The sequence below is a fragment of the Leptodactylus fuscus genome, chromosome 5, assembly GCF_031893055.1.
Source record: "Leptodactylus fuscus isolate aLepFus1 chromosome 5, aLepFus1.hap2, whole genome shotgun sequence".
NCBI lineage: Eukaryota > Metazoa > Chordata > Amphibia > Anura > Leptodactylidae > Leptodactylus > Leptodactylus fuscus.
This window is the reverse complement of record NC_134269.1, coordinates 17,656,553-17,683,678: the sequence shown is the minus strand read 5'-3', so window position 1 is coordinate 17,683,678 and position 27,126 is coordinate 17,656,553. Positions and strand designations below refer to the sequence as shown.

Here is a 27,126-nt window from a genome sequence, read left to right as displayed (position 1 = left end):
TGTATATGAGGGGCTGATACATGTATATGGTGTATATGAGTACTGATACATGTATATGGTGTATATGAGGGGCTGATACATGTATATGGTGTATATGAGGGGCTGATACATGTATATGGTGTATATGAGGGGCTGATACATGTATATGGTGTATATGAGGGGCTGATACATGTATATGGTGTATATGAGTACTGATACATGTATATGGTGTATATGAGGGGCTGATACATGTATATGCTGTATATGAGGGGCTGATACATGTATATGCTGTATATGAGTACTGATACATGTATATGGTGTATATGAGGGGCTGATACATGTATATGTTGTATATGAGAGGCTGATACATGTATATGGCGTATATCAGTACTGATACATGTATATGGTGTATATGAGGGGCTGATACATGTATATGGCGTATATGAGTACTGATACATGTATATGGTGTATATGAGCAGGTGATATTTATGTATACATACACACGGGTGGGGGGTCAGTATGTCGGTGTCCCCCCTGTCAGATCCCCGCACCCTCCTCCTGACTGTAGAACCGGTGTGACCAGCTCAGGTGTCGCCTCCCCGTCCCCTCCTCCTCCTCCTCCCCCGCCGCCGCCTCCTCTCCCTGTCCGGTCCTCACTCTCCAATGTGACCGGGGAGCAGCAGCTGTCAGCGGCCGGAGCAGAGGTGAGGGGGAGGAGGGGGCTGCTGCTGCCGCCTGGGTGCGGGGACATGGGGGTGAGGGGGTGCGGGAGGAGTTCAGAGGGTGCGGGAAGTTGGGGCGCTGCTGTACATGGCAGGAGCAGGGATGTGCTGGCCGGGGCAGGGATTGTATACTGGGAGAAGATGGGCTATGTATATGGGGGAGAGGGGAGGGCTGTGTATTATATGGGGGAGATATCTAATATATAATGTGGGGTATTATTATACAGAGATATTGGGTAGTGAATAATAGGATATTGGGTGAGGGGCAGGTCTTACATGGGGTAATGGGACATGTATATGGTATAGTGGGTAGGGGCTGGTATTATATGGGGGAGTGGGGAGAATATATAATATGGGGAAGTGGGCAGATATTATATGAGGTAGTGAATATGGGAGCAAGTGTTATATGGTATAGTGGGTACGGGGTCAGGTATTACACTGCGCAGTTGGTAAGAAGGGAGATATTATGCCGTAGATGGTAAGGGGGGGGTTATATGGGGTAGGGGCTAAGGGGGAAAGTAAGATATGGGATAGTGATTGGGGGTGTAAAAAGATGGAGGAAGGAGAATCAGTCTCTTAAAGGGGAACTCCTGCCATATAGGACTTTGTTATTATGTAGCAGTGTAGGGTGTAAGAAGGTCATGGGATACATGTGTGGCTGTCTGGGGTCATGAGCTATGAGGGTTAGTAATGTGTTTGTGTATATATATATCTATATGACACATTCCATATATATGTAGATACGCCGCACGCCCTGGATACGTGTAGACACCTGCGCTCATAATTACATCTTCCCAAGCCCATACATCATTCATGAGAGTGATGGGGACTGATAGTATAGTGTCAGAGCATTGCTGGGTACTGTGTATACCAGGCACTACAGATGTAGCAGAGCTCTTATCAGATACAGCATAGCTGGGGTTGTTTTGTGCTGTGCTTGTCAATGTTGACAGAGCTGGGCATGAGGAATGAGTCTCAGATGCAGTAGAGCTGAACGTATTTGATGTAGCAGAGCTGAGATGTAGCAGAGCTGGGATGTAGCAGAGCTGGGATGTAGCAGAGCTGGGATGTAGCAGAGCTGGGATGTAGCAGAGCTGAGATGTAGCAGAGCTGAGATGTAGCAGAGCTGATATGTAGCAGAGCTGGGATGTAGCAGAGCTGGGATGTAGCAGAGCTGGGATGTAGCAGAGCTGGGATGTAGCAGAGCTGATATGTAGCAGAGCTGGGATGTAGCAGAGCTGGGATGTAGCAGAGCTGAGATGTAGCAGAGCTGAGATGTAGCAGAGCTGGGATGTAGCAGAGCTGATATGTAGCAGAGCTGGGATGTAGCAGAGCTGGGATGTAGCAGAGCTGAGATGTAGCAGAGCTGGGATGTAGCAGAGCTGAGATGTAGCAGAGCTGAGATGTAGCAGAGCTGGGATGTAGCAGAGCTGGGATGTAGCAGAGCTGATATGTAGCAGAGCTGAGATGTAGCAGAGCTGGGATGTAGCAGAGCTGGGATGTAGCAGAGCTGGGATGTAGCAGAGCTGAGATGTAGCAGAGCTGGGATGTAGCAGAGCTGGGATGTAGCAGAGCTGAGATGTAGCAGAGCTGAGATGTAGCAGAGCTGAGATGTAGCAGAGCTGGGATGTAGCAGAGCTGAGATGTAGCAGAGCTGAGATGTAGCAGAGCTGAGATGTAGCAGAGCTGGGATGTAGCAGAGCTGGGATGTAGCAGAGCTGAGATGTAGCAGAGCTGGGATGTAGCAGAGCTGAGATGTAACACACCAGAATTTGTTAGAGACAACAGCACTGAGTCTGAGCAAACATCTGCTTTTCAGATGTTGCAGAGCTGATCTTGTGCATCATTAGAAATCTAGAAATGTAACATGTAGCAAACAGATCTTATTAGATATTGAAATGTAAGGTTGTCAAAGCTTGTCTGATGTAGCAGAACTGTGTTTATTGGAGGTAATAGAACAGATAAGGCAGTGTTCACATCTGCATTGGGGACTCCTTCGCTGGGTGTGTCTTGCAAGTCTGACTTTTCCGTCCGACAGTTTCAGTATTAACGCAGGGACGTCCAACGGATCCTGTTCTATTTAATGCCGTCCATTGGACTCCATATGTGACCTCTGTTGTATTGGGTATTGGGCCGCCTATTTGTTGTTTGAGTCCTCCAGTGGTCCAGAAAGGCCGACGCTAGTGTGAAGCCAGGTCACCCTGTCTGATGCTCCTATAGCTGGGCTGCAGCAATGTGACAAATTCAGCTCTGCTACATCTATATAGTGGAGCAGCTGTCAGCAGAATAACACCTAGTAACAGGGTGGAGTAGTATCGGCTCATAGGATGTGTCATTATAATACGTTTTTGCAAATTTTAGGGACAAAAAGTGCTAGAACAGAGCCTTGTAACCAGTGCAGGGTCCTCCAGTTGGCAGGGCTTGCTGGCACTTGTAGTACTACAGCGGCCGAGATCACCCTACATGGCACACATGTGGCGGGATGCTGGAGCTATTGTAGGTATGTGCAGCATCTGGCAGACATGTTTTTCTTAGTGAGGTCAATGATAACATTCCAGTCATTCCCTTGTAATTGCCTCCCCCTGTTACCATCTCCCCAATACTTCCTCCCTCTGCCCCTCACCCTATACAATCCCTCTCCCCCACTTTGATGTCCTTGCTGTCTTGTACTCCTTATCACCTCTTTTCTGTCTTCCTTTGATCAGGCCTCAGAGGGTTAATCCTGTATTGTCCCCTGTTATCAGCCGCTTAGGCTCCTATCAGATACTATTGTATGAGGAGCTCCTAGTATGTACAGAAAGCTTTAGCTCCCTCTAATAAAATATTCGGCATCTTTCTGATATACTTTGTGTGTGAATTGCTTCTTATTTCCAGGACCTCTGCTTGCTGTCAGTGAATGATCTCCTGCCCGGGCCTAGTCTTGCTCATACTGTTTCGGGGTTTGTTACAATGTATTAGTTTACTAGTTATTTCACACAATGAGATTTTTGCAGCGTAATCCTCTACAAAATTCCGTCTCCCATTCATTTCAATGGGCGGCAGAGGCTTCACTTTCCACTAGCAGACAAAATAAGCGTCCTGCTCGATCTGCAGGCGGATTCCTTCCAAAAATCCCATTAGGGTCTATTCACACGAGGAAAAGGGTGAGGAAAAAAACCTCCCATTGACTTCAACGGGTTCCTTTTTCTGTTAGCAAAAAAAGAGAGTTGCATGCTGGGCCATCTTGCCCAGTAAAGTGCCCAATTCCCTAATGGAAAGTCAGCGGACTCCAGTGTAGTCAGTGAGGTCTGGAGCAGTAGTAGTAACCATCAGAGATATGACTGCAGCCCTAGGCTCCATACACATGTCCGAGTGTGCCACCCCAGGGGCATCCAATGGTCCGTTCCGTCCTGCTCCGTGTCATCAGGACGGAATAGGTTGGATGCCCCCTAGAGGTAAGTATATCACAGAATGCGCTCAGAGTGTATTCCACTGCAAAATCGGCCTCACCTCGGTCATGTGCATGGGGTCATAGGCCTCGAGATGTAGACTGTAGATGTAGAGCGTGTTTCTTATTCACTGACAACAAGCAGAAATCTTGAAAATTGGGAAATAAAGAACACAAGGTAGATTAGAAAGTCGTCAAAGTATTCATTATAGGGGGTCACCTGTGGTCCGAAGTCCGTCTGATACTTAGGGTCAGTGACGGACTGAGGCTCCTTGAGGCCCACCAGAAAAATGATTCTTGGTTCCACCGTCCTAGTAAATAGACCATAGTACCCTTCTAATCTGGGTGTCTTCTGCTGGACCATTAGTGTTTTGGAGCCTGAGCCCCGGGGGATCCTCTGTACTATGGTGGACCAGTACGACACTGATTATGGTTGGTGATAAGAGTACGGCTTTCTCCCTATCCTGAATTATTAGTTAGAGATGTGAAGACATTCACCTCACCGCCAAGGACATGGCTCCGAGTGAAGAACAACTCAGGGCTTTCCCAGATTTTCCATTTTAGAACAACCTACAATAAAAAGGGGACCGCAATGGGGTCTGAACACACCTCTGCATTGAAATGCAACACCATGCTTGTATCTGCAGTGACATGATGGATCCTTCTTAGTGATTTTTGTAGTTCCAAGTAATATTTGTTACCATACACAGTATTAGGGCCTATGTAGAGATCCCACAGCCTGCTATGTGCCCATACTGTGCCCCTTTGTAGATAATAGGGTGCCTTTCAGCCCCATAGCGGTCCCCTAGGAGAGTGCAGATTAATATTAGCCAAGTTGACCTAATTCCGAGGTTGACCTTGATAAATGATCCTGTATCCAGTTTGATCAGTTTGATCTAGAACATCATTTGGAATAGACAATGCATGAGTCATTGATTATTGGAATTAATAATGGGCCCCTGTAACTACATCGGGCCCCATGGAATGTGTTACATGACTGTATATTAGGACGCCATAGGATATATCTGTTATTGTGAATCTGTAGGGCAGGCTATGCCTGCTATGCTGTGGTATGCTACATATTCTATACAATGTGGCAGTTCCCAGCTCTATACTGGATGCTTAGCACATAACTGGAATTACTGGTGGGCCTTACATTCCCCAGACTGACACTAGGGAGGATTTACCGATGTTTTTGCAGCCGTCTTACAAAAATGCCCATGTTGCATTTCTCTGTGCTATAGGCCAATTCAAAGGCAACCTGTCAACAAGATCAGGCACCTTAACATTAGGGTATTATATAGGTGCCCTTTAAGGACTATTATGCCAGCCCACCCCTTTGGGGGTGACCTAAATAGTGGTTCAGTATGGATTTAAAGGGATGTGTGTAATAGCAAAGAATGTTTGTTTATATGCACTGAGCGTCTGGATGGAGCGACACAAAACTGGCTCTGTCCGCCATGCTGTAACTACCCGCAGACACTGTCCCCATTGTCGCTACACCTGGGAGAACATCCTCTGTTGTCATCTATGAACTAGCTTGTCTCACCTTGCTCAGCTGGCTCTTCCTGATGGGAGTTGTAGTTCAACTGTTAATAGCTGTGTGACTTAATGTTTAGAAACAGCGCCACACCTGTTCAGAGGCTGAGTGTGGTACTGCAATGCCAGTCATAAACTCTGGACAACCCCATTATCTTCTACCCTGAGCCATGTTGGGACCTGTATTTCCTCTCCAAGGTGCTAGGAGGACTACTGCCCCCATAAGAGTTGCAAAATAGGGGTGCCTCTATGTATACCCCATAGTACATGCTGCAGTGTTACTGGGCACGATGTAGCAGAGGTCGGCAGGTGTCCCGGGCCTGCGCCAGGATTGTGCAGGTGATCTCCATTCCCCGGGCCTCCCTCCCTGTACCTGCTCAGGTTACACTCTGCTCACAATGGACGCACAGGTGAATGCTGGGAGTTGTGTGCTTGTTTACAGCAGCGGCCAGGAATGTGCCTCCTCCTGTATACCGGATCTGCTCTCTGGTGTCAGGGTGCCAGACAAAGTGACAGATATTTGGGTGACGCTGGAGGGTTGGGATTAGGCCCCGGATTACATCTGTGCTGGTTTTGCTGCTCTGTCAGTTTTTTAATCTACAATTTCTGGTTTGGGCGTCTGGGACGGGGGCGGGGGGAAGGTTCACTCCATACATCACCACATAGCCATTTATCTCCCCTACCAGGTGGTGAACGCTCTGCAGAAATAGTCTACTTTTTAGGTCAGTACTGGAGGGTTGTGCCAATAAAGTTTATTGAGGAGAAAACTGTGATATCATCAGTGACCCCGGCATCTGCAGCAAAGCATCATGGACGTGAAAAATGCTTCTGTGGGCCACTTATTTTTGGAATTGACCTTCACGTTACGTCTATAGGTGTCAGACGATTGTGGCCACATGGAAATACTATAGTGGTCGGGATTGCAAAAAATAGAGAGAAATACTGAGCGCGCCAAGTGTACCAGCACTGGTAAAGTAATAGTGATTAGAGATGAGCGAGTACTGTTCGGATCAGCCGATCCGAACAGCACGCTCGCATAGAAATGAATGGACGTAGCCGGTACGCAGGGGGGTTAAGCAGTCGGCCGCCGTCAAAGCGGAAGTACCAGGTGCATCCATTCAATTCTATGGAGCGTGCTGCTCGGATCGGCTGATCCGAACAGTACCCGCTCATCTCTAATAGTGATGACACAAAGTAACCAGATGGCCTCAACAACTATTAGGGTAAGTTCACACGGGGATACGGCCTCAAAATCCTGACCAAAAAGACGGCTCCCATTGAAATCAATGGCAGACGGTCAGTTCTTTCTTCCGGGAGCCGTTTGTTCTGGCTCCCGGAAAAAAGCGACATGCTCATTCTTTCAGGCGGATTCGCCTCGCAACATCCGCCTGAAGACACTCCCGACTAGGCCCAAATGGGCCTAATCCGGAGCACAGTGCGCGACTGGATGTCGGTACAGTGTATTGGCATCCAGTCGCAGCTACCCGTATTTTGGTCCGGAATCTAAATTGACCTCCACCTCAGGTTCCGGACCAAAAATCCCTGTCTGAACTTACCCTAGGGGTTGTGAATCAGTCACAACTCTGTTCGAAGTGTATAGATATGATTCCAGGCGGGAGTGGCAGTGACACAACCTGTAGACACCAATGGGACGGGACAGCGGACAACATAAGGACCAGGGCTCTGCAAACAGGGAATTTGCGCTCTCTAGTTATGGAGGTACAACACGGTCCAGAAGGTTCTTATTAAAAACCTTTTTATTGAGAAAGTAACACAGCAGAATGTCACGACGCGTTTCGGGCTTCAACAAGGCCCTTCTTCAAGTGCAAATAACTGGAAAGCATATACTTAAAAAACAGGTGTATACATTTACATGAAAACCTTATATACCTTTTTTTATGTATACGCTTTCCAGTTAATTGTTGAAGCCTAAAACGCGTCGTACCATTCTTCTGTGTTACTCTCTCAATAAAAAGGATTTTAATAAGAACCTTCTGGACCGTGCTGTACCTCCATTACCAGAGAGCGCAAATTCCCTGTTTGCGGACCCCTGGTCTTTGCGTTGTCCATAGTGGTGGAGGTGTCCTTTAAGTACCTAAGGACTGTAATTCCCATGAAATATAAGCCATGACTTTGTTCAGTGATATCTGTATCAGGGAACGTTGGGTATTAAACAATAGGGCTTCCTACAGTGCCAGTCAGATTATCACATATGCCCTCTACCATATAAGTGATGGGTTATTGCTAGGATATGCTATCACTTTAGGATTGGTGGCTGCCACTGTTTTGAGGGCACCTTGGATGTTATGGTTATGGGGTTACAGTGGCTGTAAAAGGAGCAAGATTGATGGGGTACGGTGGCTGTTATTTGAGCAGCGTGGCTGGCACTATTATGTGTGACTCATGGAGGCAATGTAGGTACCGATGTTATGGATGCCACTATTATGGTAGGCTCTCACTCTTATGGGGGCACTGTAGATATGATGGCTATAATAGTATGGTTGATGGGGTACCGTGGCTGTTATTGGGGCATTGTGGCTGTGTCTTATGGAAGGGGTGTAGATGCCAGTGTTATGGATGTGGCATTGTGGATCTCCCTCTTATGGGGGCACTCTGGCTGTCACACCTCTATCTTGATTGTCACTACTATGAGGGCACTATGGACCCTTATGGAGTCTTTCTGGTTGTCCAAGCATTAAGTACTATAATTTGGTAGCCCGTTTTGGGGACACTGTAGATGTCATTATTATGGGGGCACAACTGTCACATAATACAAATGTGAGATACAAATCTGGACTAGGTGCAAATTTGTCAACTAAACACCCCGGGGGCTGGCAGTGACCTTATCTCCTATACCTTTGCCCATTGTAAGCCTCAGGCTGCAATCCTTGCCGTATTAGTGTCTTGCAGGGCATGAAGACCCCGGTGCCAGCTGCTGAGCAGATGCCCCTTTGCCTTACTTTCCTATGAGGCACAAGTATGTGTTGTGGTGTAATGTGTGGGGGCGCAGTCACATGACCTGCATGTCACACATTCCTGGGGGATATGGACCGTGCAGGAACAAATGGCCTGCCACACAGATCCGCATTAACCCCTTCGGTGCCACAGTCCTCTAGTTAGTATTTTCTTGTAGCTGCCTTCTTTACTGGACAGTCCATGCACCGTTGTCCTTCATCAGGATACACATGGCACATCCTCGATCTGGAACATGGTGACCGTTTCTAGAATCAAGAACCGGGGTCAGTTTTATACAGATGGGCTTCTAGTTCTGCCGGAGGGAAAGGGTTAAGATTTGGCTGGAAACCTATACTGATTGGGAAAAAGAAGAAGAAACCGATGAAGTGCTGATGTCTTCCAAGGAACTGCTAAGAGTGTGATATATATAGACCTCCACAATTATAGGCACATCCCTGTCATTGGCAAAGGTCACAATGAAGACGCCTGTCACTGACAGACCTGCTATTATATAATACCGCAGATCTATACACAGCGATATATAAAATGTATGTCATCTCCGTATGACGCCGCTTATCTCATGGAGGATCAAAAATACAGCTCATCCGATCCCCTGCTAGATCACCATAAACTGGACTAGAGTAATGTTGGGTTCTGATCACTTGCTATTAGGATCTATGATAATGGATGCCAGAGTAAGAAGCGTTATCATGGGCAAAGGCATGGAGGCTTGTCAGACGTATACCATGGGGTAAACAATCTCATCAGAAGACTCTAACATATATTGGAGGAGGTTATTCATTTTGACTGGAAAGGAGAATTTTGACTGAGACAAGCCAATCCCTGTCCTGCTGGAGTCTTGTTATTCGTGATCACATTGATTTATATATCTAACAGTAAAGGGTTAACTGTATTCTGGGTGCAACGATGGCAATATAGTGGCTGATAATCTGGAGCTCAGGACCTGACCACAGGAACTGACAGAAGAGAATAATGAGGGGCCACACGGTGGCTCAGTGGTTAGCACTGCAGCCTTGCAGTGCTGGAGTCCTGGTGTTCAAATCCCGCCAAGGGCAGAAAACCATCTGCAAGGAGTTTGTATGTTCTCCCCGTGTTTGCATGGATTTCCATCCCATATTACAAAAAAAGACATACTGATAGGGAAAAAATGTACATTGTGAGCTCTATGTGGGGCTCACAATCTACATTTAAAAAAAAAAAAAAAAAAAAAAAAGAAGAGAATAATGAAAGAGTAATTCTGGTCACATGTATATTAACATCAGTGCAAAGACTTGGTAAAAATATAATAAAGCTATATAATACTGCTCCTATGTACAAGTATATAACTACTATAATACTGCTGCTATGTACAAGGATATAACTACTATAATACTGCTCCTATGTACAAGAATATAACTACTATAATACTGCTCCTATGTACAAGACTATAACTACTATAATACTGCTTCTATGTACAAGAATATAACTACTATAATACTACTCCTATGTACAAGAATATAACTACTATAATACTGCCTCCTATGTACAAGAATATAACTACTATAATACTGCTCCTATGTACAAGACTATAACTACTATAATACTGCTTCTATGTACAAGAATATAACTACTATAATACTACTCCTATGTACAAGAATATAACTACTATAATACTGCCTCCTATGTACAAGAATATAACTACTATAATACTGCTCCTATGTACAACAATATAACTACTATAATACTACTCCTATGTACAAGAATATAACTACTATAATACTGCTCATATGTACAAGAATATAACTACTATAATATTACTAATATGTACAAGAATATAACTACTATAATACTGCTCATATGTACAAGAATATAACTACTATAATATTACTAATATGTACAAGAATATAACTACTATAATACTGCTCCTATATACAAGAATATAACTACTATAATACTACTCCTATGTACAAGAATATAACTACTATAATACTACTCCTATGTACAAGAATATAACTACTATAATACTACTCCTATGTACAAGAATATAACTACTATAATACTGCTCCTATGTACAAGAATATAACTACTATAATACTACTCCTATGTACAAGAATATAACTACTATAATACTACTCCTATGTACAAGAATATAACTACTATAATACTGCTCCTATATACAAGAATATAACTACTATAATACTACTCCTATGTACAAGAATATAACTACTATAATACTACTCCTATGTACAAGAATATAACTACTATAATACTGCTCCTATGTACAAGAATATAACTACTATAATACTGCCCCCTATGTACAAGAATATAACTACTATAATACGGCCCCCTATGTACAAGAATATAACTACTATAATACTACTCCTATGTACAAGAATATAACTACTATAATACTGCTTCTATGTACAAGAATATATCTACTATAATACTGCCTCCTATGTACAAGAATATAACTACTATAATACTACTCCTATGTATAAGAATATAACTACTATAATACTACTCCTATGTACAAGAATATAACTACTATAATACTACTCCTATGTACAAGAATATAACTACTATAATACTGCCCCCTATGTACAAGAATATAACTACTATAATACTGCTCCTATGTACAAGAATATAACTACTATAATGCTACTCCTATGTACAAGAATATAACTACTATAATACTACTCCTATGTACAAGAATATAACTACTATAATACTACCTCCTATGTACAAGAATATAACTACTATAATACTGCTCCTATGTACAAGAATATAACTACTATAATACTACTCCTATGTACAAGAATATAACTACTATAATACTACTCCTATGTACAAGAATATAACTACTATAATACTACCTCCTATGTACAAGAATATAACTACTATAATACTGCTCCTATGTACAAGAATATAACTACTATAATACTGCTCCTATGTACAAGAATATAACTACTATAATACTGCCCCCTATGTACAAGAATATAACTACTATAATACTGCTCCTATGTACAAGTATATAACTACTATAATGCTACTCCTATGTACAAGAATATAACTACTATAATACTACTCCTATGTACAAGAATATAACTACTATAATACTACCTCCTATGTACAAGAATATAACTACTATAATACTGCTCCTATGTACAAGAATATAAGAATATAACTACTATAATACTACCTCCTATGTACAAGAATATAACTACTATAATACTGCCTCCTATGTACAAGAATATAACTACTATAATACTGCTCCTATGTACAAGAATATAACTACTATAATACTACTCCTATGTACAAGAATATAACTACTATAATACTACTCCTATGTACAAGAATATAACTACTATAATACTACCTCCTATGTACAAGAATATAACTACTATAATACTGCTCCTATGTACAAGAATATAACTACTATAATACTGCTCCTATGTACAAGAATATAACTACTATAATACTGCCCCCTATGTACAAGAATATAACTACTATAATACTGCTCCTATGTACAAGTATATAACTACTATAATGCTACTCCTATGTACAAGAATATAACTACTATAATACTACTCCTATGTACAAGAATATAACTACTATAATACTACCTCCTATGTACAAGAATATAACTACTATAATACTGCTCCTATGTACAAGAATATAAGAATATAACTACTATAATACTACCTCCTATGTACAAGAATATAACTACTATAATACTGCTCCTATGTACAAGAATATAACTACTATAATACTGCCTCCTATGTACAAGAATATAACTACTATAATACTACTCCTATGTACAAGAATATAACTACTATAATACTACCTCCTATGTACAAGAATATAACTACTATAATACTGCCCCCTATGTACAAGAATATAACTACTATAATACGGCCCCCTATGTACAAGAATATAACTACTATAATACTGCTCCTATATACAAGAATATAACTACTATAATACTACTCCTATGTACAAGAATATAACTACTATAATACTGCCCCTATGTACAAGAATATAACTACTATAATACTGCTCCTATGTACAAGAATATAACTACTATAATACTGCTCCTATGTACAAGAATATAACTACTATAATACTGCTCCTATGTACAAGAATATAACTACTATAATACTACTCCTATGTACAAGAATATAACTACTATAATACTGCCCCTATGTACAAGAATATAACTACTATAATACTACTCCTATGTACAAGAATATAACTACTATAATACTACTCCTATGTACAAGAATATAACTACTATAATACTGCCCCTATGTACAAGAATATAACTACTATAATACTGCTCCTATGTACAAGAATATAACTACTATAATACTGCTCCTATGTACAAGAATATAACTATTATAATACTACTATGTACAAGAATATAACTACTATAATACTGCTCCTATGTACAAGAATATAACTACTATAATACTACTCCTATGTACAAGAATATAACTACTATAATACTGCTCCTATGTACAAGAATATAACTACTATAGTACTGCTTCTATGTACAAGAATATAAGAATATAACTACTATAATACTGCTCCAATGTACAAGACTATAACTACTATAATACTGCTCCTATGTACAAGAATATAAGAATATAACTACTATAATACTGCTCCAATGTACAAGACTATAACTACTATAATACTGCTCCTATGTATAAGAATATAACTACTATAATACTGCTTCTATGTACAAGAATATAACTACTATAATACTGCTCCTATGTACAAGAATATAACTACTATAATACTACTATGTACAAGAATATAACTACTATAATACTACTCCTATGTACAAGAATATAACTACTATAATACTGCCTCCTATGTACAAGAATATAACTACTATAATACTGCTCCTATGTACAAGAATATAACTACTATAATACTGCTCCTATGTACAAGAATATAACTACTATAATACTACTCCTATGTACAAGAATATAACTACTATAATACTGCCTCCTATGTACAAGAATATAACTACTATAATACTGCCTCCTATGTACAAGAATATAACTACTATAATACTGCTCCTATGTACAAGAATAGAACTACTATAATACTACTCCTATGTACAAGAATAGAACTACTATAATACTACTCCTATGTACAAGAATATAACTACTATAATACTGCTCATATGTACAAGAATATAACTACTATAATATTACTAATATGTACAAGAATATAACTACTATAATACTACTCCTATGTACAAGAATATAACTACTATAATACTGCTCCTATATACAAGAATATAACTACTATAATACTACTCCTATGTACAAGAATATAACTACTATAATACTACTCCTATGTACAAGAATATAACTACTATAATACTACTCCTATGTACAAGAATATAACTACTATAATACTGCTCCTATGTACAAGAATATAACTACTATAATACTACTCCTATGTACAAGAATATAACTACTATAATACTACTCCTATGTACAAGAATATAACTACTATAATACTGCTCCTATATACAAGAATATAACTACTATAATACTACTCCTATGTACAAGAATATAACTACTATAATACTACTCCTATGTACAAGAATATAACTACTATAATACTGCTCCTATGTACAAGAATATAACTACTATAATACTGCCCCCTATGTACAAGAATATAACTACTATAATACGGCCCCCTATGTACAAGAATATAACTACTATAATACTACTCCTATGTACAAGAATATAACTACTATAATACTGCTTCTATGTACAAGAATATATCTACTATAATACTGCCTCCTATGTACAAGAATATAACTACTATAATACTACTCCTATGTATAAGAATATAACTACTATAATACTACTCCTATGTACAAGAATATAACTACTATAATACTACTCCTATGTACAAGAATATAACTACTATAATACTTCCCCCTATGTACAAGAATATAACTACTATAATACTGCTCCTATGTACAAGAATATAACTACTATAATGCTACTCCTATGTACAAGAATATAACTACTATAATACTACTCCTATGTACAAGAATATAACTACTATAATACTACTCCTATGTACAAGAATATAACTACTATAATACTACCTCCTATGTACAAGAATATAACTACTATAATACTGCTCCTATGTACAAGAATATAACTACTATAATACTACTCCTATGTACAAGAATATAACTACTATAATACTGCCCCCTATGTACAAGAATATAACTACTATAATACTGCTCCTATGTACAAGTATATAACTACTATAATGCTACTCCTATGTACAAGAATATAACTACTATAATACTACTCCTATGTACAAGAATATAACTACTATAATACTACCTCCTATGTACAAGAATATAACTACTATAATACTGCTCCTATGTACAAGAATATAAGAATATAACTACTATAATACTACCTCCTATGTACAAGAATATAACTACTATAATACTGCTCCTATGTACAAGAATATAACTACTATAATACTGCCTCCTATGTACAAGAATATAACTACTATAATACTACTCCTATGTACAAGAATATAACTACTATAATACTACCTCCTATGTACAAGAATATAACTACTATAATACTGCCCCCTATGTACAAGAATATAACTACTATAATACGGCCCCCTATGTACAAGAATATAACTACTATAATACTGCTCCTATATACAAGAATATAACTACTATAATACTACTCCTATGTACAAGAATATAACTACTATAATACTACTCCTATGTACAAGAATATAACTACTATAATACTACTCCTATGTACAAGAATATAACTACTATAATACTACTCCTATGTACAAGAATATAACTACTATAATACTACTCCTATGTACAAGAATATAACTACTATAATACTGCTCCTATGTACAAGAATATAACTACTATAATACTGCTCCTATGTACAAGAATATAACTATTATAATACTACTATGTACAAGAATATAACTACTATAATACTGCTCCTATGTACAAGAATATAACTACTATAATACTGCTCCTATGTACAAGAATATAACTACTATAGTACTGCTTCTATGTACAAGAATATAAGAATATAACTACTATAATACTGCTCCAATGTACAAGACTATAACTACTATAATACTGCTCCTATGTATAAGAATATAACTACTATAATACTGCTTCTATGTACAAGAATATAACTACTATAATACTGCCTCCTATGTACAAGAATATAACTACTATAATACTGCTCCTATGTACAAGAATATAACTACTATAATACTGCTCCTATGTACAAGAATATAACTACTATAATACTACTCCTATGTACAAGAATATAACTACTATAATACTGCTCCTATGTACAAGAATATAACTACTATAATACTGCCTCCTATGTACAAGAATAGAACTACTATAATACTACTCCTATGTACAAGAATATAACTACTATAATACTGCTCCTATGTACAAGAATAGAACTACTATAATACTACTCCTATGTACAAGAATATAACTACTATAATACTGCTCCTATGTACAAGAATATAACTACTATAATACTGCCTCCTATGTACAAGAATATAACTACTATAATACTGCTCCTATGTACAAGAATATAACTACTATAATACTACTCCTATGTACAAGAATATAACTACTATAATACTGCCTCCTATGTACAAGAATATAACTACTATAATACTGCTCCTATGTACAAGAATAGAACTACTATAATACTACTCCTATGTACAAGAATATAACTACTATAATACTGCCCCCTATGGACAAGTATATACATGTATACATTTGCAGGGATTCTGATAACTATAGGGTTCAGTGCTGTTCTGGTTACCTTTTAACCTCATGATTTCCTGGTACTATTTTTGGCGGGGTGTGATGGAGGACTGTACTGGTTGGTGATGTTCTTGTAATTACATGTTCCTTTTGTCTCCCGGTTCCTGATCTTCTATCCTATAGGTTTCATGTAATAGATGAGTCAGTGTAGCACTGATATAACCAGTGGATCCTTTAATACTAGGGTTACTAGTTTGTTACCGGACTGACTGGTTAAGGGTTAATAATTGGACAAAAATTAACAAGGGACGCTGAATCTGGGATGTTTGGGACGTGTTTGTTACATATTTAATGGCTTTATAATGAATTAGAAGGTCTTTATTGCTTCTGACTGACCATGACTCCGCCGCCCTGAGGCAGGCAGCTTCCTTCCATCTGGAGAAGAGCTCATTTGCATGTATTTCCCAGGAGGCATTGCTCGGATCTCTTCAATGAGAAATAGTATCTCCAGTCCTGTACTGCAGTCATGGTGGACTTGTATTGCTATGCACTGTATTACATAGTAACCGTTCCACTTACTGACAGGAGGAAGTGACATGGGCACCAGTACAGATGTGTAGAGGAGAGGAGTATTGCGTCGTACTCTGTATTACTTTGTGTGTGTGCGTGGCAAGGAGATGGGTATTGCTAAGAGGTCTGCCAGGAAGTGGTGAAGCTGTCTTCTGGTAATAAGGTAATATTCTGCTTCCTCTGCAGCATCAAGATGGGGGAGACGCAGATCTACAGCCAGCGCTTGCATGGAATTACCGTAAGTCACCTTGTCCTGAAGAGCTGACACTCTAAAAAAAAAAAGGAGATGCTGATCTGACACTTTCTATTGATGTGACAGGAGAAGCGCAGGATCCTGGGTGAGGTGGATGGAGTACAGAGGGAGCTGGAACTCCAAAAAGTGAAGCTGCAGCAGCTGAAGGTAAGAAGGCTACTATAGGAGACTCTGTTGTGCTTCCTGTCACTAAATGCCTTATTGTTACTACTAATAATGGTATGTTACCTGGGGCGCCTGTGATAACATTGCCAGTCTAGGCCTGAGTAAAGTATTACCATGTAATATAAGGGCCAATGGGCCTGTCTGAAGTGTCAAGAGGGTTATGGGACTTGTATCCGGATTCCTTTAAAGGATCCTTTATTCCAAATATGAGCATCTTGGGTAGCTGCCTTCACCCTCTAGCTCAGGAGTGGGCAATTAATTTTCCCATGGGGCCACATTAGAAATGGAAACTGTTCTAGAGGGCTATGCGCGCTGCTGCAAATTTAGCTCCATCCACTTCTATGTTGGCTCCGCCCATTCTCAATCATTTTTCCATGTGCCCCCACAAAGTATAATCCTCCTACAGTCACCCTAACATTATACCCCCCCCATTATAACGTTTCCTTCCAAATGTCCCACAGTATTAAGTCCCTCTCCTGGTGCCCCAGTGTAAACTAGCAGAAACTAGAGGGGACATTAAACTGGGGCAGATGGAGGGGTACATTAAACCGTGGGGGTATTTGGAGGGGGACATTAAACTGGGGGGCAAATAGAGGCAGACATGTCTCCCTCCAGCTACCCCCCATGGTTTAATATGCTCCTCCAGTTGCTCTAGTTTAATGTCCCCCTCCATCTGCCCCCTAGTTGAATGTCCCCCCTCCATCTGCCTTCAGTTTAACTGCCCCCTACATCTGCCCCCAGTTCCCTCCTTTTACTCACACATACTGTCTCTTCTCTCCTTATCTTCCTTCAGTCTTCATTCCTGGCAGCTTGCTCTTTCTGTGTAACAGCAACCACACTGTCCCGTGTGGCTCCGCCCGCTAACGAGTCTTAGCCTATCCTAGTTGAGCTAAAGGACCTGTGATGACGTCATGACAGGTCCTTTTGTGGATTTACCATTCGACATCTACTTTTATCCCACAAGCTATGCGGGTCGGACAGAACCAGTCAAAGGACGAGATGTGGCCCATGGGCCGTACATTGCCCAGGTCTGCTCTAGCTGATCTCTCAATTACCAGCAGGCATAGTAAGCTGGACGTACATCTGAAGATATATATGTCTATACTTTCTAGAACATTGAAGAACCTCATAGGTGGGACCAATGTAAACAAAAATATTTTCAGTCTTAGTTTTTCCTATGGGCTATATGATACCATAGATGTCCGTGTAGTTAAATCGAGCACCCATTGTTTTTGTACTCTGAGAGCCCCTTGAAGATGGCATTAGATGAACGTGGAACTGGACAACCAAGCAAAGTGTCAATGATCCAGGAACTAATCTGGTTCTTCCTTCCCATGTTCTTGCTCAGAGGAAGTCTCTACGAGATCGATGGTTGATGGACGGCCTGGTCACTGCTCCCGGTGCAGAAATAGAAAACCCTCTAAGTGAGACTGAAAACAAAATAAAGAAGCTGGAAGAAGAGCTGGAGAGGTAAGTCAACTACAGCGTCTGTAGAAACGGACCATAGAGTAAAGTCGCTGACTGCTGGGAAGTGACCATGTCCTTCTCTTATTCCAGCCTCCACCTACAGCTGGCTTATTTGGAAAACCCAGAACTGAAAATTGAAAACTTGAAGAAACACCAGGTAGGTTCAATTTTTGGGGTGAAAAATTAAACTTAACTTGTGTTATCGAACTAGAATTCACATCCGATCACATCCATTATGAATAAAGTTGGATAATTTACTCTAAATTATTTTTTAAAAATCAGGAGTCTAACCAGGAGAAGCCACTTGTAAACGGAGACCAAAGCCAACAGACCCCTGACCAGAAAGTCCTAAGTCCTAGCAAGAAAGAAATTCAGAAAGAACACCAAGTCATACAAGAAGAAGACATACAGCCTAATGGAGAAGACAAAAAACAAGGAGAAGTTGTTGACCTAAAACAAAAAGATCCTACACCAATTAAGGAAGTGGTGATAGGACATCCAGTACCAGCCCCTCGGGGCATAAAGGTTTCAGAAAATCAGATAGAAAACAATCAAGACCGGACATCTCCAGATCAAAAGCATGAAAGTGTAGACCAGAGAAGTGAAGAAGAACATGACAAGGAAATTCAGAATTTAAATCATAGTCCAGAAGCTCAGGGTGACAGGTCCGAGAATCTGGGTCCAAGTGTGGAATTGAAAGATCTCCAAGAAAATGTTCCTACAGAACAGAATCCTGAAAGTCTCGAAAAAAGATTGGAACATGAGGAGGAAATTGTGGAACATCTCACCAAAGAACTAGAACATATGGATCTTACTTTCAATGTGGAAGGTCTTAAGGTGGATGTCTCACAACCAAGTGTGTCAAATGAAGATATAAGGAATGATTTAGGCAGTCAGAGTAACACGGTCAAGATAACGCTACTTGACAAAAATGATCAACATGAGGGTGAAACGCAACCACCTCCAGTTATGGAGAAACAGTTTGAGGACCAACATGAACCATTAGTGAGGGACGACTCCACCAACAAAAACCAAGATGTCGAAGAGAAGCTGGCATCGGTGTGGGTTAATCCAGATCAGAATGAAGAGATTCCAGTCCCAGTTGAAAACCAAGACCAAAATGAAGAATCTGCACTCCCAAGATGCCAAGTGGAGCCTGTAGACCCTGTGCCTGTATTGATAGGTCACGATAAAGGCAAAGAAGAGTCAACTTCATTTCCTATACACCAAAGCTTAGTGCAATTGTCATCTGACCAGGAACAGAGTACAACACTGCCATGTAATGACCCAGACCCCAAAGTATCACTGCCATGTGAGACTCTAGTTAGTCAAGTTCAGATATCCCAAGTGGTAGTCATATCAACACCGGGACACACGTCTACTGGAGAACCTGCCCAGCACACTTCAGGATCTCAACAGGGTCCATCAACCGACCGCCACCACCGACCTGATACAACGGAAGCAAGCACTCCTGCAGAAAACCAGCCACTTTTGCACAAACCAGAGACTGACGCACAATCAGGGACTAACATACCTGAGAGACGGGATAAGAACCCACCCGTGAAAAAGAAGAGTTGTCAGTGCTGTGTGGTCATGTGAGACATGGGACACCACGCTCACGACAAAATCAAGAGTTCTCAAGTGCAAAATTCATCGCTGTCGTTTGAAATGAGAATTTGTTAATATAGGCTACCAAAGAAGAGAATGTGTAGTAAATTCTTGGCAGTAGCATCAGGGCTGTGACTACCCAATCATGGAATAAAAGGCTATATCGGTGTATACGTCACCTGCACACAGTGGATGCAGCCATTTTGTAGGCTTGGACTTTACTGCTGCATAGGGAGATGGGGGAGGACTTGTGAATATTGATACAACCCACAAAATGGCTGCCACCTTCACCGTGCCCAGGCAACGTTTGCACTTTAAGTATTTTAATATCTTTTTTTTTTTTTAATACAAAAATTAGATAATCTAAAGGAAAAATGTTAATAATTGTAAGAATTTTATTATGAATAAACCAAAAGTTGTATTTTTAATTCACAAACTTGTGTGACACTTTGTTTCGTTATGAAGGACGGTGAAATGTCTCCCTCTTGCTGCTCCCTCTCCCCTCTCAAAGCAGGACTCACCAAGTGAGAGAAACTGCAGCTGCATGTCCCTCCTTCCTCTCCCATCTAAATGTTGGTTCACCTTAGATTTTTGGGGGGGTTCTAACATTTTAAATTATTTACAGACAAGAAAGAAGAATAAGGGCCCATTCTCATAATGTAACGCGGCACTCATTCTGACACGTAAACACGTGTCAGAGTGAGGCCTTCAAAACAGAATCCCATTGACTTCAAAGGGTTCCTTTGAACGTGCATAACACTTTGAGATCAATGGGTTAAAAAGCTTCCCATTGATTTCAATATGTAGCGCGCGTAAGACGGCACCCATTGACGTCAATGGGCTTCTGTTTTGAAGCGCTCACTCTGACACGTGTTTATGTGTCAGAATGAGCACCGCGTTACATTGTCGGAATGGGCCCTTACAGGTGAAGAGGGAGCTGCTTCCCCTGATACTAAGAACTATTAAAGGGCTTGTACAGGATATCTGATCGGTGGGGAGTCCACAGGATCAGCTGTATGATTCCGATTCCAACCCCCATACTATACAAAGCATTGAGTTGGAAGCAGTTGGCGCCGTTTCCTATATAGTGGCCTGGCACTGGTACTGCAGCTCAGCTCCCATTGAAGTCAATGGCAGATGGGCAGTAGCACTGCCTTCTAGGCATTATGTGGATCACAGAGACGTCCGCTTCCAGTTCTGTGCTGGGCATAGTATGGGCGCTGAAATCTGTTAGTTCTTAGGATAGACCATAAAAATATATATCCTAGACAATGCATTTTATTTGTGTTTCTGTATTCTCTAATATCTGTTTATCTGAAAAGGGATTAGAAAAACATAGCCACCTTCTTCCAAAAACAGCGCCCCACCTGTCCACAGGTTGTGTATGGTATTACAGCTTATCCTCGTTGACTTCAACCCATAAGATAATATTTTTATTGACACAGTACTTGTAATATTCATCTCATGTGAACTCTGGAGAGGAGGGGCTGTGACAACTTGAAGCAAAACACATGGGTCTGAATATATATATCTGTAGGCTAATGGTGGCTAATGTCTGATCATGATTATATATAGACGTTTCATCTTGGATCTACAATGCCAATAAAACACGTGGGCTTGTAGGTGGACGCCTGCCCTATTAGTATCCAGGGTTAGAGATTCACCTGCAATGTTACTGTAACTAATAAATTGCTTAGAAAATGGTAAAGTTATCAGTTCACTGATTATATTCGCTCAGCTGGCAGCCAGGATCCCGCAGTGACAGTAATGCACCAGTTGTGTCTTCTGAAGATAAGGGTCAGTTGAGTTTGTCAAAGGAAGTCTCCGGTTTATGGATTATAAAAGGATGGAAAACGCAGCTTTACAACACCGAGCTGTGTGCAGCCTGGACGACCGTGGTTGCTGAGGACTGAGGAATGATACAGGATCCAAGATAAAGAGCAGCTCTGGTGAGTCAGGTAACCAGGAACGATGAAGTGATGAAGGTCAAGACTTATAAAAGGTACAATGCTTCATTTATTTGTCTGATTATCACTCCCATCGTGTCTCAGTATCAAGTAGAAGTTCTGAGAATGTTCTCTTCTCATTGTCTCCCAATTCTGAGTAATGCAGTTGTGTTAGGTGACAGATATGTAAATACTGTGATATTGCCATGATGATACCCCTAATACTGCTCCTATGTACAAGAATATACAGTCCTATGAAAAAGTTTGGGCACCCCTATTAATCTTAATCATTTTTAGTTCTAAATATTTTGGTGTTTGCAGCAGCCATTTCAGTTTGATATATCTAATAACTGATGGACACAGTAATGTTTCAGGATTGAAATGAGGTTTATTGTACTAACAGAAAATGTGCAATATGCATTAAACCAAAATTTGACCGCTGCAAAAGTATGGGCACCTCAACAGAAAAGTGACATTAATATTTAGTACATCCTCCTTTTGCAAAGATAACAGCCTCTAGTCGCTTCCTGTAGCTTTTAATCAGTTCCTGGATCCTGGATGAAGGTATTTTGGACCATTCCTCTTTACAAAACAATTCAAGTTCAGTTCAGTTTGATGGTCGCCGAGCATGGACAGCCCGCTCTCAAATGATCTGAAAACAAAGATTGTTCAACATAGTTGTTCAGGGGAAGGATACAAAAAGTTGTCTCAGAGATTTAACCTGTCAGTTTCCACTGTGAGGAACATAGTAAGGAAATGGAAGACCACAGGGACAGTTCTTATTAAGCCCAGAAGTGGCAGGCCAAGAAAAATATCAGAAAGGCAGAGAAGAAGAATGGTGAGAACAGTCCAGGACAATCCACAGACCACCTCCAAAGAGCTGCAGCATCATCTTGCTGCAGATGGTGTCACTGTGCATCGGTCAACAATACAGCGCACTTTGCACAGGGAGAAGCTGTATGGGAGAGTGATGAGAAAGAAGCCGTTTCTGCAAGCACGCCACAAATAGAGTTGCCTGAGGTATGAAAAAGCACATTTGGACAAGCCAGCTTCATTTTGCAAGAAGGTCCTGTGGACTGATGAAACAAAGATTGAGTTGTTTGGTCGTACAAAAAGGCGTTATGCATGGCGTCCAAAAAAAAACAGCATTCCAAGAAAAACACATGCTACCCACTGTAAAATTTGGTGGAGGTTCCATCATGCTTTGGGGCTTTATGGCCAATGCCGGCACCGGGAATCTTGTTAAAGTTGAGGGTCGCATGGATTCCACTCAGTATCAGCAGATTCTTGAGAATAATGTTCAAGAATCAGTGACGAAGTTGAAGTTACGCCGGGGATGGATATTTCAGCAAGACAAGGATCCAAAACACCGCTCCAAATCGACTCAGGCATTAATGCAGAGGAACAATTACAATGTTCTGGAATGGCCATCCCAGTCGCCAGACCTGAATATCATTGAACATCTGTGGGATGATTTGAAGCGGGCTGTCCATGCTCGGCGACCATCAAACTGAACTGAACGTGAATTGTTTTGTAAAGAGGAATGGTCCAAAATCCCTTCATCCAGGAACTGATTAAAAGCTACAGGAAGCGACTAGAGGCTGTTATCTTTACAAAAGGAGGATCTACTAAATATTAATGTCACTTTTCTGTTGAGGTGCCCATACTTTTGCACCGGTCAAATTTTGGTTTAATGCATATTGCACATTTTCTGTTAGTACAATAAACCTCATTTCAAGCCTGAAATATTACTGTGTCCATCAGTTATTAGATATATCAAACTGAAATGGCTGTTGCAAACACCAAAATATTTAGAACTAAAAATGATTAAAATTAATAGGGGTGCCCAAACTTTTTCATAGGACTGTAACTACTATAATACTACCTCCTATGTACAAGAATATAACTACTATAATACTACCTCCTATGTACAAGAATATAACTACTATAATACTACTCTTATGTACAAGAATATAACTACTATAATACTGCCGCCTATGTACAAGAATTTAACTGCTATAATACTACTCCTATGTACAAGAATATAACTACTATAATACTACCTCCTATATACAAGAATATAACTACTATAATACTGCTCCTATGTACAAGAATATAACTACTATAATACTACCTCCTATATACAAGAATATAACTACTATAATACTGCTCCTATGTACAAGAATATAACTACTATAATACTACTCCTATGTACAAGAATATAACTACTATAATACTACCTCCTATATACAAGAATATAACTACTATAATACTGCTCCTATGTACAAGAATATAACTACTATAATACTACCTCCTATATACAAGAATATAACTACTATAATACTACCTCCTATATACAAGAATATAACTACTATAATACTGCTCCTATGTACAAGAATATAACTACTATAATACTACCTCCTATATACAAGAATATAACTACTATAATACTGCTCCTATGTACAAGAATATAACTGCTATAATACTGCCCCTATGTACAAGAATATAACTACTATAATACTGCTCCTATGTACAAGAATATAACTACTATAATACTACTCCTATATACAAGAATATAACTACTATAATACTGCTCCTATGTACAAGAATATAACTACTATAATACTGCCCCTATGTACAAGAATATAACTACTATAATACTACCTCCTATGTACAAGAATATAACTACTATAATACTACCTCCTATATACAAGAATATAACTACTATAATACTGCTCCTATGTACAAGAATATAACTACTATAATACTACCTCCTATATACAAGAATATAACTACTATAATACTGCTCCTATGTACAAGAATATAACTACTATAATACTGCTCCTATGTACAATAATATAACTACTATAATACTACCTCCTATGTACAAGAATATAACTACTATAATACTACCTCCTATGTACAAGAATATAACTACTATAATACTGCTCCTATGTACAAGAATATAACTACTATAATACTGCTCCTATATACAAGAATATAACTACTATAATACTGCCCCCTATGTACAAGAATATAACTACTATAATACTACTCCTATGTACAAGAATATAACTACTATAATACTACCTCCTATGTACAAGAATATAACTACTATAATACTACTCCTATGTACAAGAATATAACTACTATAATACTACCTCCTATGTACAAGAATATAACTACTATAATACTACCTCCTATGTACAAGAATATAACTACTATAATACTACCTCCTATATACAAGAATATAACTACTATAATACTGCTCCTATGTACAAGAATATAACTACTATAATACTACCTCCTATATACAAGAATATAACTACTATAATACTGCTCCTATGTACAAGAATATAACTGCTATAATACTGCCCCTATGTACAAGAATATAACTACTATAATACTGCTCCTATGTACAAGAATATAACTACTATAATACTGCTCCTATATACAAGAATATAACTACTATCATACTGCCCCCTATGTACAAGAATATAACTACTATAATACTACTCCTATGTACAAGAATATAACTACTATAATACTACCTCCTATGTACAAGAATATAACTACTATAATACTGCCCCCTATGTACAAGAATATAACTACTATAATACTGCCCCCTATGTACAAGAATATAACTACTATAATACTGCTTCTATGTACAAGAATATAACTACTATAATACTACTCCTATGTACAAGAATATAACTACTATAATACTACCTCCTATGTACAAGAATATAACTACTATAATACTGCCCCCTATGTACAAGAATATAACTACTATAATACTGCCCCCTATGTACAAGAATATAACTACTATAATACTGCCCCCTATGTACAAGAATATAACTACTATAATACTGCTTCTATGTACAAGAATACATTTCATATGTGACTGTAATGGTTCCCTTTCAGGATGACTCTGCTGTAAGGGTAAGGTCTTCTCCTCACTGTTGATACTATTTCTGTCCTCCGTCTGTACAATGTGTCTGCCGCATGATGTAAACCGCTCGAGGGAATTTGGGTTGTCTCCTGACCTCATGGTGAAGTTTCACACCTTGGCCTTTGGCAATGCAGTACAGACGGCTAGTGCCAGAAATATTATGTAGTGCGATGCAAACCTAGGGAGGAGACGCCGCAGTCACCTGACTCCAGATGGTGCGATCCTAGGGTCGTAAATTATACAGAAGTTGTCGTAGACCTACAGTCACCAGTCACAGTCAATGTCTGACTGGTTGCTCATTGTGTGTGTGTGCGTATATATATATATACATATATATATATATATATATATATATATATATATACACACTGTTTACAATAAGTAGCCCCACCCCTTATCTTAAAGGGGTTGTCTGGCTGATGAAATGTATTTAGAAAAGGTTAGGAATGGTGTTAAACACAATAGATCCTATCTCATCTGTTCTGTTCCGCTGTCTCCCAAGTCTCTGTTGGCCTCTACTTTCAGTTTGCTTCGATACACAGGAAATGGTTGCTCAGCCAATCACCGGCTGAGGCGGGTCATCACTGTGGCCAGTGATTGGCTGAGCAGTCATTTCCTGTCACAACCTTGCGATATCTGAACAGGAGTGGTGGGGATTGGCAAGATGACAGAATTTTATCCAATGTAAGTAAACAATAATGGTTCCCATTGGATG

General features: G+C 39.6%; 1 protein-coding gene across 1 annotated transcript; it reads left to right on the top strand.

The window, feature by feature from the left end:
• The first annotated feature begins 625 nt into the window (after positions 1 to 625).
• Positions 626 to 20,919, top strand: LOC142202416 (uncharacterized). The gene is made up of 6 exons (XM_075272517.1): positions 626 to 683; positions 17,207 to 17,258; positions 17,340 to 17,420; positions 18,787 to 18,908; positions 18,996 to 19,062; positions 19,188 to 20,919. The coding sequence occupies exons 2-6, from the start codon at positions 17,214 to 17,216 to the stop codon at positions 20,502 to 20,504; spliced, it is 1,632 nt and encodes a 543-aa protein (XP_075128618.1). The 5' UTR covers positions 626 to 683; positions 17,207 to 17,213; the 3' UTR covers positions 20,505 to 20,919.
• The last annotated feature ends 6,207 nt before the right edge of the window (positions 20,920 to 27,126 follow it).

Bases quoted from the DNA above. Each gene is read 5' to 3' on its own strand.
- LOC142202416 (XM_075272517.1), top strand. From the start codon at position 17,214: ATGGGGGAGACGCAGATCTACAGCCAGCGCTTGCATGGAATTACC. The intron at 17,259-17,339 runs GTAAGTCACCTT...TTGATGTGACAG, and splicing joins AGCGCTTGCATGGAATTACC to GAGAAGCGCAGGATCCTGGG. The intron at 18,909-18,995 runs GTAAGTCAACTA...CTCTTATTCCAG, and splicing joins CTGGAAGAAGAGCTGGAGAG to CCTCCACCTACAGCTGGCTT.